The sequence below is a fragment of the Protobothrops mucrosquamatus genome, unplaced genomic scaffold, assembly GCF_001527695.2.
Source record: "Protobothrops mucrosquamatus isolate PMUCROS unplaced genomic scaffold, P.Mucros_1.0 scaffold1145, whole genome shotgun sequence".
NCBI classification, from domain to species: Eukaryota; Metazoa; Chordata; class Lepidosauria; order Squamata; family Viperidae; genus Protobothrops; species Protobothrops mucrosquamatus.
This window is the reverse complement of record NW_015387361.1, coordinates 225,541-243,891: the sequence shown is the minus strand read 5'-3', so window position 1 is coordinate 243,891 and position 18,351 is coordinate 225,541. Positions and strand designations below refer to the sequence as shown.

Below are 18,351 nucleotides of genomic sequence, written 5' to 3'. Positions count from 1 at the left end.
CCAGCCACAGGGATTGTTACTTCTCTGGCCATTTCTTTTGGCTGCTGGACAGCAGAGAGATTTACTGGGCAATGAACTGATTCTTTTCTCCACGCGTTGAAGGTATTCCACATAGTTCTTCTTACTAAGGCTTTATTAGTATCACTTTATAAAGCCTTACTAAGACCACACCAAGAATACTGCATCCAGTTTTGGTCACCAGATTACAAAAAAGATGTTGAGACTTTGGAAAAAGTGCAAAGAAGAGCAAGTAAGATGATTAAAAGTCTGGAGACTAAAACATAGGAAGAAAGGTTGCAGGATTTGGGTTTGGCTAGTCTAGAGAAAAGAAAGACTAAGGGGGACATGATAGGAGTATTCCAGTATTTAAGAGGTTGCCACAAAGAGGAGGGAGTCAATTTACTTACTAAACCACCTGTAGGCAGGACAAGAAACAATGGATGGAAACTAATCAAGGAGAGAAGCAACCTGGAATTGAGAAACTTCCTAACAGGATAAACCAGTGGAACAGCTTGCCATCAGAAGTTGTAGGGGCTTCATCACTAGAGGTTTTAAGAAGAGACTGGACAGTCACTTGTCTGAAATGGTATAGGATCTCCTGCTGGAGCAGGGGGTTGGACTAGAACAGGGCTTTTCAACCTTTTCACAGATTATACCACTTTTAGGACATGACACTATTTGAGTACCACCAGTGCTTAGCAAGGTGTCAAAAACTTGATGACTAAAAAAAAGGGGAGGGATTTTGGGTTTTACTGATTAGATTCATTTGTTGTTATAGAATTGGCTAGTTTATAATATGGAAAAGTAAAAAGTTGAGGTTCAATATTAATGCTTCCTTCTACTGCAAGAGAGGAAGTCTGTTCTTTTTCCCTTCTCCCCCTCACTTTTCCCCCTTTTCCTCCCCACTATGTCCTACTATTTGCTTTTGTATTTTTGTATTTTATTCTATAATCTAATAAAATATTACAAACTGTAGAAAAAAAAGGAAAAAAGTACCAGTTTTAATTTCTTTGGTGGCTGTTCCTTTGCTGAATCGCTCTCCCTTTGTACTGACAAATGTATGATGAATTTATCCATATTTTTTTTAATATGCACCACTACCAGCTAGTTCAGGGGTCTTCAAACTTGGCACTTTTAAGACTTGTGGACTTCAACTCCCAGAATTCCTCAGCCATCATGGCTGGATGAGAAATTCTGGGAGTTGAAGTCCACAAGTCTTAAAGTTGCTAAGTTTGTATTTATTTATTAATCCCATTTATACCCCGCCCCTCTCCCGAGGGACTCAGGGCGGCTTACAGGTAAATAAAAACAGTACAATACAATAAATATCTCTAAAAGCCAAATTAAAATATATATTAAATAACCTGTATTAAGTTTAATATTATAAAATCCCTTTAAAATCCCTATAAAATCCCCCCCTAGGCCAATCCCGCTTGATGGAAAAGCCATGTCTTGAGGGCCCGGCGGANGCGGAAGGAGGGGAGATCCGGAATAATCCGGATCTCTGGGGGGAGTTCATTCCACAGGGTGGGAGCTCCCACAGAGAAGGCCCTCCCCCTGGGGGTCGCCAGCCGACACTGTTTGGCCGACGGCACCCTGAGGAGGCCCGCTCTGTGGGAGCGTACCGGTCGATGGGAGGCAATCTGCGGCAGAAGACGGTCTCGAAGACCCCTGAAGCTAGCTGGTCGGCCCTCTATCCCTTCTGAGCAATCCTTCCACAGTGTAGTATCCCTGTATCCTTAAAGACATAGGAATCAAGTGCAAAGCAAAATAAGCCTCCCGTTTTTTTTCTCTTTAAGCTGCCTCAGGCATGTCAGTGTCACAATGTTGCAATCTGAGACTGAAAGGTTCCGACAATTGCAAAAAAGCTTTAGCTTTAAATTAAGCCTCTTTACCTTCAAAGAAAACTTTCTAAAAGCTTCTGCCGAGCCCAGACAGTCATACAGCTGCAGCTGCCTCTCCCTCAGGCTGCTTAGGCTCATTCCCCTTCCCTGCTACACATGGCTAGCAGTTGTACCACCTTCCACGTGGCAAAGTATCACAGGTGGTACACGTACCACCGGTTGAAAAGCCCTGGACTAGAAGACTTCCAGCTCTGTTCTGATTGAAGTTGTTTCCCATTGTAACATCTGACATCTTCCACAATGGCAACTGGATGTGCCATTGCAGGGATTCCTATGGCGAAGCATGAAAGAGGCAAGCAGCAGAAAAGGGGAAGATTTCACTCCTTTCCTGCATCTTACTTCCCCAGCACAACAGAGGAAATTTTTCCCTTGCAGCAACTTGTGCAGCCTTGTTTTCAAGGCAAGACAAGGCAGAACCATTGGAATAGCACAGTGGTGGCGAACCTATGGCACGGGTGCCAGAGGCGGCACTCAGAGCCCTCTCTGTGGGCACGCGCGCCGTCGCCCCAGTCCTAGGCCTTCAGCTGGGTTTTATAAAACCTTTTCGCTTTAGGCCTCCACCGCCGTGTGCAAAAAAAAAAAAAGATTCAATCAGTCAATTTCAACTTCTCGCGGGGAAAAAAAGATCTCGCAAAGTTGCAATTGATTGATTGAACTTTTTAGTCCCACCCAGTCTGCCGTTACCACCGCAGCCACGCCCACCCAATGGGCCACACCCACCCAGTGGGCCACACCCACCTGGCACCCGACGATGCATAAGTGGGTTTTGGATTGCAGTTTGGGCACTCGGTCTCTAAAAGGTTCGCCATCACTGGAATAGCAGCTGTTTTCCACTTTCTTCCTGCCTTTAAGGGAGGAGAAAAGCCCTTGGTGTTCTCCCCAGCACGAGGAAGTTTTTCAAAACAAAGATACTGTAGACCAGGGGTGTCAAACTGCCGGCCCACGGGCCAGATGCGTCACACAGAAGCCAGCCCACCCCATTGCCGGCAATGGCAAAACAGTCCCGATGACATCGCGAATTTGACATGTCTGCTATAGATGATATTACATTTATGACATGGCTTGTATTGAGAGAATATGGGAAGAAAGCAGAGAAGAGGGAAAATACTGTTTTGCTTTTCTGAGACCAACCCTTAAAGCTAAAAGTGTGCTTGGAGATGATCTGTTGGCAGATGTTATAAAATGAAGTAACAATGCAGTGTTTATTGAAAAGTATTTGAAATTTAGTTGCTGTTTTTCAGTTCAGAGAATCCATAGGAAACACGTTTCTTTGTGTTTTTAGAATATTTAGAATAATTTTTAAATGAACTGTTGAAGGAATGTTGTTTTACTTTTATTATTTGTATTTCAGGATCACAGAGGAAGAAAAGAAGTCGGTGGAAGAGTTCTAAGTTTTTCTAGTCAAATTTCTCAAAAAATAAGAGAGTTAAAAACTGGCATCATGGCTAGAATTGTAGATTCTTATCTAAGTGCACTTTAATATTTGAAATGTCAATCATTGCACTTGAACGTTAAACTGTATCTGTATTTATAACATTTATATGAATGGGATAGCATGATGTTTAATATGGCAATTGATACTTATTACTTTAAAGTATAGTAAAATAATACAACTGAATTAAAGGAAGTTAAAAAGGATTTCTTCTATAAAGGAAGTAACTACCTAACAGTACAGACTTCTACCGGAAAACCTCCTTCTGTAAACCTTTATATTTAGATAATCCTTCGTTTTCGGGTGTTCGGTTGTAAGTCTTCATTAACGATGGTTTCATGTTTTTCGTTTCTAACTTTTACCATTTAGTGTTTCTTTACTGTTATCTTTACCACCAAAAGCACCCAAAAGAAAAGGTGTCTCTAAGAAGACAAAGCAAAGTCCAAGACAAAGAGGTAGCCAGACACCCTTAAAGCCAGGGGGTTCCATTGGTGATCCTATTAAACCATCACAGGAAGGTCTGTCAACAACTTTGGCAAAAGAAACAAAAATCTGTGAGAGGCAAAACACTGCAAAAGCTAGACCAATTTTCGAGGGGTACTGCCCAAGTTGTCAAATGCCATTTTCTTTATTGTTGATACAGACACCTCAGTGGCATGTTACAGAATGTTTGGATGCCTCAGGGACTGCTGAGAAAGGTACAGTTTTAATGGGAAGCAAGGACTCTTCTACTTTAATTATGAAAACAGGCTATGTTCCTTTAAGAAGTAAACTATATTCTTGTCATGCAATTCAGCATCTGAAAAACATTGACTAGTTTTCAGTCTTTTGATTAACCAGAGGCCGGGGCTAAGAAAATGGCAGCCATATATTGAAACAAATCTTGCTAGTTTTTGAATTAATTCTAAAAACAAGCTAGATTTTTGAAATTGTAGTTAAACTACAGTTTTAAGGCATGCATTAAAAACATGTACCAAATTTTAAAGAACGAAATCCTGTACAAGAGGTCTGGTGAGTAAAGAAAGGCTATGATGCAATTATTATTTTTTTACAGAGAATAGCTTACCAAATTAAAAATAATTGCAGATAATTTTCAATAAAATAAAACTATTTGGTTCCAACTGCCATTATTTGAATTTGAAAACTTTCATTTAACATCCCCTCTCCCCCACAGCCTATTGAAGTTTATTAGCAAAGACTGGCTAAACATGATGTGTCAAGTAATTCAGAAAAAGTAAACATTTATAGCCATTTGAACTCTTTTTGCTACAAATTGTGTTATGTTTCCATCAGACATTGTATTAGAAGTTTTGCATTTTAATATATAAATTCAGTTTGAGGAAATAAAGGTACAATATAAAAAGTTGTCTGCATTAGCCATGTTTTTTTAAAGTATAACTTTCAGGATTTTAATATTTTTTCAGTAAATCTTGTTTTTGCATTTGTGCTATATTCAAAACATTTTCCTAATACTTTTTTCCCCTCTTTTGTTAGAATGTCCTGATGGCATTTTGTGCTCTTCAGTTATTCCTTCTCATTACAAATGCTACAGCCATTTCCAACTTGCAGCAAGTAGAGCACAGGACTCTACCTTGGCATCCTCCTTATCTAGTGCAGAAAATAATTTCATTAGACCTGGTGCTGCTTTACATAATGAATTCAGTTGTAGAGTATTACAGGATGGGAAGGTTCCTCAGAATATGGAAAAATCAAAACAGTTTCTTCTATCACCACAACTGAGTTCAATGACTATGGATTCCATCAATATAACTAACATCATGTCTTCATCTTTGGGAAATATTAACGAATCTGAACATACAATACAGCATATAGATGAAACAAAGCAATCTGAATGCCTTAATCCTTTTTCTGAAGAAACTGAAAGAACTGAGAAGTTAAACAGTCAACTTTGCTCTTTTCAACAGAATACCTCTCTCTCAGATGCTGATATGAATGATAGTGACATTTCCTATTCCCCACTTTATACTGATGAAAATGCTGTAGAATTAGATGAGGCAGATAAGGAAGAAGTGGAGAGAAAGGGAGAGATAACATGTAAAAAAAATCTATTGGATACCAGAAATTTGGAAAGCCAAAGTAGAATTGTTGGAAGTTTATCTAATAGATCGCAGCAGATACAATTTCAACATAAGAGTGTTAAAAGGATGCAAGATGGAACAACGATAAATGAATCCTCTAAAATTTTACCAGCAAGTGTGAATGGAATATCTAAGGCTCTCCCACAAGAAAGCATTCATAATAGCACTGACTGTTCAGCAAGGTTTCTTGATCAGACGAAATGTCCCATAGGAGATTTCAATAATTTAGATGTTAAAGCTAAGACTATTATTAACACATGCGGAAATAGAGCGCTTCAGAGCAATTTGTGTTCAATGAAAGAAAAAAAGGAAACGGAGCCGGTTCCTGCTACAAACACTAAGATCCAAATCACTCCTCCCAAACGCCTAAAACAAATGGACATTGGTGTTTTCTTTGGGTTGCAACCAAAAGTAAAAAGTGAGACTACCCCAAAGAAAAATATTTCTGAAGAAAGAGCGATTGTGAATCCATCAGCTGCAAATGGAAACAAGCTCATATCTCGAAAGAGGAAGGCTGAAGGATCAATAGGAGACGCTGATACAATCACAAAAAGTTCAAGCATTAAGTATGACACCAGAGCAGATAATATTTCTGGTGGTCAGAGAAGATATAAAAAAAGATACAGAGAGTCATATCCTGGTGAGGATGGAATAAAAAAGCAGTGTCCTTTTTATAAGAAGATACCAGGTAGTGCTCTATTTATTTTGTAAGAAAACAATTTAGGATTGTTGGGTTTATTCCCTTGCATTGTTAATTTCTCCTAAAGAATGTGAAAATACTCTTTCAATATATAAGTAAAATAACATTTTTTTACTCAAAGCCCTGAAGCTGTTCTGTATTTAGCTCTCCAATGAAAATGATCTTGTACAAAAGTATTCACAAGTAAATTATATTGCATTCAGTAGGAATTATTCTTTGTTAGGGTACTATTGCAATCTATTCATTAAAATATGATCATTAATGGCAGGAGTAGCCAATATAAATCTTTCTCATAAAGAAATATGTAACTAAACAATAGAAAGGAACAATTATTATATTTTTTGGCAGACAGGTCTAAAATTACAGAAAATGTTTAAAGATGTATGAAGATATTTAAGTTGTGCTAGCATCAATGAAATTTATTAAGGCTGCAATCCTGCACATACTTTAGTTCCACTAAATTCAATGAGGGTTGCTTCTGAGTCCACAAGCATAACTGTAGTGTAAGTTCTTTGATATGTATTTATTTCTACTGATTATAGCTTTAAAGAAAGCATTTCCATATTTTTGGCTGTTTAGATAAGTATGATTATAATAAGTATGAATGCCCATTAAGTGTATTAGGTAATGCTTTTTTTTCATCACTAAAACTTAAGGAAACAAACATGGTTAGTACCACTTTTCTGAGTGTAAATTCAAAGAATCCTCAGGTAACTTTAAAGATTTAACATTTATTCTGGAATAAGCTTTTGTGATTAACACAGGAATGTGAATGTTGATGCATTGGCACTTAGTTCACAAAAGCTTATGCCCTAATGAGTCTTAAGAGGATTCTATTATTCTAATTGTACTAGTCAGCTTTGGCAGTTGCACTAAGTAAAAAAATGACTGTTCTTTTATTAATTTGTTTCAGGCACAGGTTTTGTAGTAGATGCATTCCAGTATGGAAAGATTGAAGGTTGCAGTGCTTATTTCCTTACCCACTTCCATTCTGATCATTATGGTGGCCTAACTAAAAAGTTTACATTTCCAATATACTGCAATAAGGTATGCCTGTTGAGGATTCATTTGTGACATACAAAACAAGTAAAATACATCTTGTATATGCAGATAATATTAATAATCCTATGGAATTTTGGAACTAATTCCAATTAATTTTGAAATTTATCAAACATATCCAACAATTCTGAAGCATATCAATTAAATTGTGGATTGCATAGTGCATTACTTTTGTGTTATTCCTTGTAAAGCTATTACTACCACTGCTAAATTACTATACTTTTTGTACTTCTGAATATAATGATGAAGTAGAGACTCCAAGTGTGGAAACTACTATCTGTCTTCAGTCCATATAGACTGCAACTAAATGCAAATTATATATTCAATAACAACTACTTTCCCCTTTTTTCTTCTCTCATTTGTTCATTTACCATCTTGCCTAATTAAGACATTGTAATTAGTCCAAATGAAAATGGTACAACGTGTAAGTAGCTGCAAAACATTTTTTGTATTTTAGATAACTGGAAACTTAGTAAAGAATAAACTGAGAGTGCAAGAACAATATGTCCATATCCTGCCAATGGATAGAGAATGTATAATAGATGGCATCAAAGTAGTGTTGGTTGATGCTAATCAGTAAGTATTTTTGATAAATGTACTGTACATTAAAATTATATGACTAATTTACGTTAATTTTGTTTTGGATTTGAATTTAAAATGCCTTTTTTCCTTCCCTTTCTCTCTTCCACTCCACTCATTCTTCTGGCAGTTGTCCTGGTGCTGCAATGATTCTTTTCTGTCTTCCAAATGGGACTGTAATATTGCATACAGGCGATTTTAGGGCAGATCCTTCTATGGAACGCTGTCCTTTCCTAAATGGTTGGAGAGTTCATACTGTTTACTTGGACACAACGTAAGTTTTTGCTTAAACATTTAGAATATTGGAATAGGGGGGAAGCACTTTTTAAACTACAAAAATGTGCTAGGGTAGAATCATGGAATTGGAAGGGATTATCAAAGTTATCTAGACCAAAGCCCTGCTTGCTACAAGGTTATGTCTAACATACGACCATCTCCCTCTGAGTAAAAACCTCATGTAGCAGACTGTTCTGCTAGACAAAGAATTCTTCATGTCTAGCCTGAATATCTACACTTTGGCATTGGACATTTCTATTGTGCGACAATAGAATACAAGCAGGGCTTTTTTTCAGCCGCTTGCGCCGCCTTGGCGCAAGGCCGTGGAAAAAGGCCCGGCCGGCGTGGCCTTTATCGGGGAGGGTGTGGCCTTTATCGGGGAGGGTTTAAAATGAACGTAAGGACAAGAGATTTCCCCGCCAGGATCCCAAACTACTCCCGCACCGGTCCAAACTCAAGGCGGTGGAAAAGTCCGAGAAAAAAAGCCCTGAATACAAGTCCATGTTTTCTTCTGTGCGACAGTCCTTGAGATTGAGATAACAACCACAACCACATTAATAATAATAATAAAGTTGGATGGGACCTTGGAGGTCTTCTAGTCCAATCCCCTCTTAAGCAGGAAACCCTATACCATTTCAGACAAACAGTTGTCCAGTCTCTTAAAAACTTCCAGTGTTGGAGCATTCACAACTTCTGGAGGCAGGTTGTTCCACTGATTAATTTTTCTAACTGTCAGGAAATTTCTCCTTAGTTCTAGGTCAGTGGTTTTCAACCTTCCTAATGCCGCGACCCTTTAATACAGTTCCTCATGTTGTGGTGACCCCCAACCATAAAATTATTTTTGTTGCTACTTCATAACTGTAATTTTGCTACTGTTGTGAATCGTAATGTAAATATCTGATACGCAGGATGTATTTTCTTTGTTACAAATTGAACATAATTAAAGCATAGTGATTAATGATTCACAAAAACAAATTGGGTTTGAAGATAAGCAGTAAGATGGAAAGAAAATTAAGCAATGAAACTGAGAGTTCCTGGATTAGAATTTATTACACCATCACATTAAAAATAAAAATATTTCCAATCTTGTTGGAAAAACAGTGGATTCACTCCTACTGATAATATTATTTAGATCAGGGCTTTTCAACCTTTTCACCGATTGTACCACTTTTAGAATATGGCAACATTCGAGTACCACCAGTCACCTAGCAAGGTGTCAAAAACTTGACACCCCTCCCCCAAAATGGAAAAAAGTGATAAAGTACAGGTAATCCTTGACTTACAACAGTTTGCTTAGTGACTGTTCAAAGTTACAATGGCACTGAAAACAGTGACTTATGACCATTTTTCACACTTATGACCATTGCAACATCCCCAGGGTCATGTGATTTACATTTGGATGCTTGGCAACTGATTCATATTTATGATGGTCACATTGTTCCAGGATCATGTGATCACCTTTTGCAACTTTCTGACTAGCAAAGTTAGTTGGGAAACCAGATTCACTTAACAACCATGCTACTAATTTAATCTCTCTCCCTCTCTTTCTCTCTCCCTTTCTTTCTCTCTCTCTCTTTCTTTCCCTCTTTATCTCTCCCTCTCTGTATTTCTCTCTCCCTCTAACTTCCTCTCTTTCTTTCTCCCTCTTTGTCTTTCTCTCCCTCCCTCTCTCCCTTTCTCTCTCCCTCTCTTTCTCCCTCCCTCTCTTCCTCCTTCCCTCCCTCCCTCCCTCCCTCTCTCTCTCTGATTGGGGATCGATTTGGAGGAGGGGAGCGGCCGAGGGCTGCCCATGTAACATTGAAGTGGCCACCTTTGGAAGCAGCAAGGCTGCTCCAGCCAGGCTCGAGCCGGGCAGAGTGGGCAATGGGAGAGGAGTGGGTCGATCACCTTACCGGCAGCCGAGCCTACGGTATCAGGTGCGCCTTCCCGGCTAGCGGAGCCTACGGTATCAGGAGCCCCGCGAGGGGGCAAGCCGGCATGAAGAGCCAAACCCTTCCTGCAAGGGAGGGACGCGTTGAGGGAGCCAGCCAATCACGGGACATAGATTCTGACGGACGGCTGGCCTGAGCCAATGAGGCGCCAAAGGACTGGGAGCCATAATTGAAGGCTGAAACGCCTTCAGCTTTAACTGCTTGCACGTGTTTGTGTGTGTGTGAGTGCGCTGGCCCGGATCAATGTTGCTTTCCAGGTGATAGGCGCTTCTTCAGGGCTCAGGAGAAGCACCAGGATCAGCTCTGGAAGAAGCACAGATCAGGCAGAAAGGGGCGCTGATCTGGCGCTTCCCCTGAGCTGTCCCAGCCTCGGAGAAGCACAGATCAGGCAGAAAGGGGAGCTGATCCTGGCGTTTCTCCTGAGCTCTCCCAGCCTCGGAGAAGCACAGATCAGGCAGAAAGGGGCGCTGATCTGTCGCTTCCTCTGAGCCTTGCCAGCGGGACGTGTGCCTCTCGGGCGGCTCAAGGCGTGTGACGAGGGAAAGAATATGATTAACACCGCGCGCGTACACACAGAGAGCGCTTGTCTTCCACCACATTTTATTCACGTCAACCTTTTTTTTCTTCGTAATATTTGGAGTTGAAAATAACGACTCTACACAAACGCACACACAAACACGCAGACAGACACGCCCCCCTCTCCTCATCAGTTCCTTTCCTTGGCTCGTCCACTGTGTGTTCCTGAGGCGGCGGCGGCAGCTTTGGCCTTTGGTCTTTCCTAAGACCATCAGAAATATGTGTTTTCCGATGGTCTTAGGCGACCCCTGTGAAAGGGTCGTTCGACCCCCCAAAGGGTCGCGACCCATAGGTTGAAAACCGCTGTTCTAGGTGGTGGTTGTTGATGATGATTGTTTAAGATCCCTTTCACATTTGACTTTTGCAAGTCAAATTTCCGCTGCCGTAATCAGTACCAATAGGATTGAATGATAAGGTTTAAAATTAAGAAAATATCCTCAATGAGTTTATCTTTCATTTTCATCGGACTATATTGTGTTTAATAGTATTGTACGGGAGCATATGGTTGCTTTGTTAAGAAAAACAAGATGCTTATGAACCCGAGGAATCCTATCAATATATTTCCTAATCTGCATGATTGTTTACCATACAGATAAGTTCTGCTTATCTCCCTCTAATCACAGGGAGTGAGGTATAAGGAACAATTGTTACTTGTCTATGTACTTTTCATTCATCCTAAGATGTGAGCTTTATTACTTCTCTCTATTCATTTTAGATTGCAAAATACAGGACAATAATTCTGTAGGAAAACAAAATATAGAGATTTATATACACAGCCTCCCCTATCACTCTTTATATTCCTGGATCATCGTATGATTAGTTTTCATCCTTCTAATTCTTTGCAGTATTCCTAATATTTTTTTGCTGCAGATTATGTCACTGAAAGCAGTATCATCCTGCTTTGTCAATTATATAAAGAAATACCATTCATTTCTTATGCATAGATCAATCGTGTCCTACTAATTGAGACAATAGCATATTTTTGTCGACACATGTGGCAAAAAAAGAGACATTGAACAAATTATGGACTGATTTAAAATTTTCACTTTTGAGTTTGATACTTTTCACTGAATTATATTTTGATACATATTTGAGATACTCTTCATCTGTTCCTGTAAATATAACAAACAGAAACCATTGACTAAAGGTGTTGCTTCCTTTTTTCCATCAAAGCTGAGTTTTCTAATGTGTGTTTTATTACTGTTTCTTAGGTATTGTAGTCCTGAATATACTTTTCCTTCCCAGCAAGAAGTGATTCAATTTGCTGTCAATACTGCATTTGAACGAGTGACTTTAAATCCACGAACATTAGTTGTTTGTGGAACATATTCTGTTGGAAAAGAAAAAGTTTTTCTAGGTAAGGGACAGACTCTTCTGGTAAGAGCAACAGAGATACTATATTCTAGATATTTGAGCTAAACCTAATACTTAGCACAACTTAATTCGATGTTTCTACTCCTAATGTTACTTTCCCAAAAATATCACAGCTCTAAAATAGTTAAAACCATGTCCTACTGGACTTCTTGGCAAACAGTTCAGAGACAAGTCAGTGTGTGTCATGAACGATTGGTGATGCCCCATTTTAGTAATGCTATAGTTTATAAAAGCTTTGGAGATATTAATAGCGTTGTAAATGTAAGAGACTTTTTCAACTTTTAACTCAGCTTCTTGGTATGTGGGATAACTTTCCAAATGCAGTGTAATTTATTTCAATCCTAAGTTGGAAAGTGTTGAAACACGCATGTCGGCCTTCCTAAAAATGATTATTTGGAACAAAATGAATCTTTTCTCCAATTTTGGAACTCTTCATAGTCTATCATATTACTATTTTTAAACTGGCAAGCAAATACAAATGCTTATTGTTAAACAAGAAAAAAATAAATTTGAACGGTTTTAAAAAAAACTTTAATGAAACATTTGGTTTCTTTGTTAAAAATAACATAAATGGTATCAGCTAATATATGAACCTTTCACTTATACTTGAGCTACTTTTTCTTAAAAATATGAAGGTGAATCCTGAAACCTCAATATGAAAAAAAAAACCTGATTTTGTTTCATAGTTTGTGTATTGCCCATCTTCAAATAATTGGATGAACTGGCAGGCAAGAAGAGAAGATTGTCAGACTGGAGGAAGATTTTACTAGTTTAGTCAAATTCCCTGTGAATCCTCTATATTTCTATTGTATTAGAATATTTTTCTGAGTAATCAGCAGATTACTCAAAACAAACATATAGGCAAATGCTACTTTTAGGGAATTATCCATGAAAGAAGTACAAAAAGTAACTTTACCTTTTTTTTTTCCTATTTCCATTTTCACGTTGTCACTCCTGTAGCTATTGCTGAAGTCTTGGGCTCAAAAGTAAGCATGTCTCAGGAGAAATATAAAACACTTCAGTGCTTAGAATCGGCAATGATAAATTCCCTCATCACTTTGAACTGGAATAATACTTGCCTGCATCTTCTGCCCATGATGCAGATTAATTTTAAGGTAAGATTGCAAGCTGAATCCCAGAGTAAGAAAAGTCACAGTCTTCTACCTTAAGATACTAATTCTTCCTTATAATTACAGCAAATAAAATCCAGGGGCCGCCGCACATCGCCCAGGTAGCCCAGCAGAGCTATGGCGGTCACGCCCTCTGCTCGCGCCCTGCATCATCAACTGTGCACGATGGGGTGTGAGGGCAGAGTCTTGTCTATGCTGCCTGGCTGCCATGTCCTTGGCTGCGCTGCTCCGTGTGGGCCACGCTCAGAGGCAACTCTCCTTCGGGAGGGCTGCTGGAGAGGAGGGAGGGGGGAGGCAAGGCTGGGGCAATGGCACGTGGGGGGGGAGGCAAGGCTTGTGGGGGGAGGCAAGGCTGGGGCAATGGCATGTGTGCCCACAGAGAGGACTCCGAGTGCTGCCTCTGGCACCGTGCCATAGGTTCGCCACCAGTGTCATAGGCCCTGCAACAGCCCAGAATGGAAATGGTTAAAGCAAAAGAAAGGCTCCCAGTTGCTTTTTGTTCTATATCCCAGCAACATGTTATATGCAAAACGTAATTTGGGAAAAAAGAAAAAAAATGATTTATTATGTTTTACTATTTAACTTTTGTCATGGTTTAAGAAGTTGCATAGAACGTCTTACATTTATCATGTAAATCTAAAGCGAACCAAGACACTGTTCTGAAACAGTGAATCTCTCAGATATTTGCAATTTGATATCTTTTTTTGGTATCTTTTTGCCCTGTGATTGAGAAATGTCTTGTTGCCTTTAAAACAATACCAGTGAAATCTGTGACCTCTAGATTAGAGGTGTTGAACTTCAGCTCTCATAATCTCTAAACAGATGGCCGTTGGACATAAAGATTGGGAATTTTGTCAAATATATTTACAAAGCACCAGAGTGGGAAGGCTGCTATAGACAAACAACATTCATTCCATTACCATAGTGTACTGAAATTATTAAGAAAATGTAGTTAAGAATATATCTTTTTTAAAGAACTAAGATATCTATTGAAGCTACGTTCAGAGAGTAAACATAAGGAAAAGATGGGTTAAATTAAAAAGCCATCTTTGTGTTTTTAAGATTCTTACAGAAGAAGTTTGATTTATATCACTTGCGTCTAAAACATTTTGATAGTTAATATGCATTGATTTTTATCTTTCCCACTTTGGTATTTTCATGATGTCTTGTTCCCAGAATTCTCAGCCAGCCTGAGAATTATAGTCTACCACATCTGGAGTATATCAGATTGGTTGAAATTGGAATTAATGAAATGGCAACAGTTTAGGGATGTGGAAAATTTGGCAGTTCAGGAACAGAACACTCCGGAGAACTCTAGAATGTTCCGCTTTCTGTCTGAACCATGGGGTTTCAAGAGCAGTATCTGGAAGATGGAAGAAGGCTAAAAAAGTATGGGATGAAGCAGAAGGAGAACAGAATGTTTTGGAATTCTCCAAAATGTTACTAAATCACCACATTTTGCATACTCCCATAAAACTTTAGGGTTTCAGGGGTCTTTACAAATGCTATCTAGAGATGCCAATGTTTAAGTTGTGAATCTTTTACATGCAGAACATTTATTTAATTGTACAATAATCTTCCCAATGTATCAAAGAACACATAGTATGTTGAGATCTATTGAATATGACATCTGATTTGGATTATTCGTGGCAATATACTCCAAAATTCTCCATTTATTTGGAATATTTTTCCAAAATGTCTTTGGGAATATTTTGAGTTTAATGATCTCCGGATTATTTTGAGTAGTCCTATATCTATTAACTCTGCTTTTTTGGGGGTGGGGAAATGGAGGAATCTCCCCCCCCATCCCCACCATTGCTAAGCAAGACAGTTAAGTGACTTTTGCTCCATTTTGTGACTTTTCTTGCCACAGTTGTTAAGTGAATCACTGCAGTTAAGTTACATCACGATTCTTAAGTGAATCTGGCTGCTCCATTGACTTTGCTTGTCAGAAGGTCACAAAAGGTGATCACATGAACCTGGCACACTGCAAACATTATAAACATATGCCAGTTGCCAAGCATCCAAATTTTGATCATGTGACTTTGGGGTGCTGTAATGATCATAAGTGTGAAAAATGATCCTAAGTCACTTTTTTAATGCTATCGTAACTTTGAATGATCACTAAACAAACAGTTATAAATCAACAACTACCTATACTTTTTTCATTTCAGTAGTTCATGTGGAATGAATAATTATAGTCAAATAATTTTCCAAATAAGTATTTGTCACAGAAGCATTTTTAGGATTGAATCATTACAGACAACTTTTACATATGTTTATTCCGAAATCTCAGTAGTCTCACTAATTTAAGTGGTAAAATCAAAGGTAAATATATTGCAATTTGAACAGTTTAATCATGTAGAGTTTGTTCTTTATATGTTAAAGCAGACATGTCAAACTCGTGACATCGTGTGATGTATTGGAGCTTTTTTTCCCCTTGCCGGCAATGGAGTGGGCGCGGTTTCATCATGACGCGTCCAGCCCATGGGCTAGACATTTGACACCCCTGTGTTAAAGTGTATGGATAAGCATGAAATAAAACTACAGGTAGTCCTCTACTTACAATCACAGTTGAGGCCAGAATTTCAGACATTGAACGAAATAGTAATTAAGCAATACATTGTGTGACTGTTTTGCTTAATGACTACAATCTGAGCGCTCCAGTTATGGTTGTTAAGTAGAAGGAGATAAAGAATGTGGGGTGCCTTGGGGAAAGGAGACCCTGGGAGGCTCTGTTAAGGAGTGACAATCTTCCCTGCTGAAATTCAAACCAGATTTTCAGGCTCTGAGTGAAGAAAAAAATTCTTTCTGAGGCCATTTTGTCTTCCAACACTCATTAAACAACCAATCATGAGTTGAGGACTACCTGTAAACATTGCAGCTAAATAGCAAATATATTGCTTTGTATTTGCTTAAGAAATATTTCGAACAGTAGTGAAGTCTATCTCTTAACTAAATACCATGATCTGGTTTCCTTTTTGACCTTTTTCATGGATATTGCTGTTTTAATAATATTTACTAGTCAATTAGTGTCACTGTAAGTTTTTTTTTCATTGCTGCATATTGTTTTGCAACTTGTTTCACTATTTTCAAACTGTCTAATAATTGAACTAATAATAGAAAGTCCTGAATTAATATTATGACACTTTATCATGAATTTCCTCCAAATGGTAATTCAGAATAAATAGATAAAACTTTGACCATTATTTGGAATTTATGTGCATAGCAGGGATGCTGAAAATTTATAAAATTTATAAAACTGTAATAACCTTTTCTTGTAAATATTTTTATCCCTGCATATTAACCAAATCCACAACATGTGTTGCCATTATCTAATAATGTTATCTAAAAACTATTTATTTTCAGTTGAAATAACCAGGTATTATTTTTTATCTACAGAATTTGCAGAATCATTTGAATAAGTTCTCTGAGAAATTTGATCATATTTTGGCTTTTAAACCCACCGGGTGGACATATTCAGATGGATGTTGTTCTTTGGGTGATATCCAACCTCAGACAAGAGGAAATATCACTATATATGGTAACATAATTTCAAATTATTAATATGCTTAATTATCTTCTCTCAGTTTTCCATTACAGGTTGGAACCAAATAAGCCATGACCTATCCTAGAAATTGAAGGGATACAAAATAAATAGAGGGTGTTGTATTTGACCTTTAAAAGACAACTTACATTTGTCAGGCATTGTTGTAAAATGTTTAGAGGGCACATACATTTTTGGAAACAAGAGCCCTTTTTCTTTTCCAGCTATATGCTTGGATTCAGACTTTTGTAACAGGACTAATTGTATGCAATCCAGAATACCTCTTTACATTGATCAGAGACAGACCCATGTTACGTCTAATACATATTTTGATAATGGAGTAGATAGGCAAGTGTTTTGAATGTTCCACATTAAATAACCAGTAACTTTTCTTGAGGAAACAGTATTTCTTTCATGGTTTACCTATTTATGCTTTTGGCATTTTCAGTAATTCTCTTTCAGCATTTGATAGGGGCATTAAGTTATTAAACCACAAAATAATTTAACGTGAGCAGACTAAACAGTAAGGATAGAAGCTATGTAATTTTGCCCAGAATTTAGCTGGATACTCAGTATGTAAATTACATTGAAATTTAGTTAAAACATCAGTTTCAGGTTTTGTAAGGCACGTTATGCTAAATTTCAGCTATTAATATTGACTATTGGTTGTTGTTGTTTTATATGCAGGGATTCCTTACAGTGAGCACAGCAGTTTCCTTGAAATGAAACGATTTATTCAGTGGCTGAAACCTCAGAAAATTATCCCTACTGTAAATGTAGGAAACTGGAAAGTTAGACATGAAATGGAAAAGTATTTCAGGGCCTGGAAGATGGAAGTTGCAGAATGGAATTAGGAAAGTAGGATTTTTATTACAATAATTATATGCCTTCTGATCAATTTTCTGCATTGTTTTTTGACTCTGATTTACATGGAAACAATGTAGGTATATAGAAACAAACATCTTCTGTGTGAACAGAAGATGCTGTATTTGCAGAATGTACAGCATCCAGAAGAAATGAAAAATGAAATTAAGTAATATAAAGTTACTAATGTTTTTACATTTTTTATTTATTGTACTTAAAAATAAATAAACAACCTGAAATATAATTCTAGATAAGTGTTTCAGTCTTTTAATAATTTACAAAGCAAGCATTAATATTTTCAAGATGCTGTATTGCCTTTGGTCTCATATGTCCCTGTTGAAGTACTGGTATAATGTTTTTATCTGTGTGTTGATCTAAGTTTTGGCAGCTTGCATCAATAGTTGTATCATTCACATAATTACTAATAACGGATGTCTAATCCCTGTAAGGCTAATGGCCATCAATCTTTCTCAGTGCATACCAACACCAACTTTTATCTTTTAATAAATTTTAGTTCTCCTTTTCTGCAACTTTTTTATTTCTGGAGTAGGAGAATCTGATCACAGGACAGTATTAAATATGCATTTATAAATAATACATATATTTATAAATGTGCACATTTTATTTTAAATCCCTTTCATAGGTTCTAACCATTGATCAGACAAAATGCACTATGCAAGATCTTTCTCATAATTCATTTCAATTTTTTTTCATTATTTATTTTCATTCATTTTTATTTAGCATGAAGATAGAAAGACATCATTCTTACTTTTGCATTCAGAATTTAAGCAACCAGAATTTAGCTAATGCATACAAAAACATAGATAAGCTTCTACCTTTTGGGTCTACTTTTTAAGGTTGAAATTTAGTAAATGATTAC

At 37.6% G+C, this 18,351-nt stretch overlaps 1 protein-coding gene across 1 annotated transcript; it reads left to right on the top strand.

The window, feature by feature from the left end:
* Window positions 1-3,666: 3,666 nt before the first annotated feature.
* Window positions 3,667-17,630, top strand: DCLRE1A (DNA cross-link repair 1A). Its single transcript, XM_015820569.1, has 10 exons — window positions 3,667-3,676; window positions 3,738-4,034; window positions 4,831-6,123; window positions 7,049-7,182; window positions 7,652-7,770; window positions 7,904-8,047; window positions 11,768-11,913; window positions 12,891-13,045; window positions 16,463-16,604; window positions 17,295-17,630. The coding sequence occupies exons 1-10, from the start codon at window positions 3,667-3,669 to the stop codon at window positions 17,459-17,461; spliced, it is 2,607 nt and encodes an 868-aa protein (XP_015676055.1). The 3' UTR covers window positions 17,462-17,630.
* Window positions 17,631-18,351: the final 721 nt, after the last annotated feature.

What these genes read in the sequence shown, in the direction of transcription:
- DCLRE1A (XM_015820569.1), top strand. An exon ending in CTCAGGGACTGCTGAGAAAG is followed by an intron (nt 4,035 to 4,830) that starts GTACAGTTTTAA and finishes CTCTTTTGTTAG; the next exon opens with AATGTCCTGATGGCATTTTG. An exon ending in TTCCAATATACTGCAATAAG is followed by an intron (nt 7,183 to 7,651) that starts GTATGCCTGTTG and finishes TTTGTATTTTAG; the next exon opens with ATAACTGGAAACTTAGTAAA.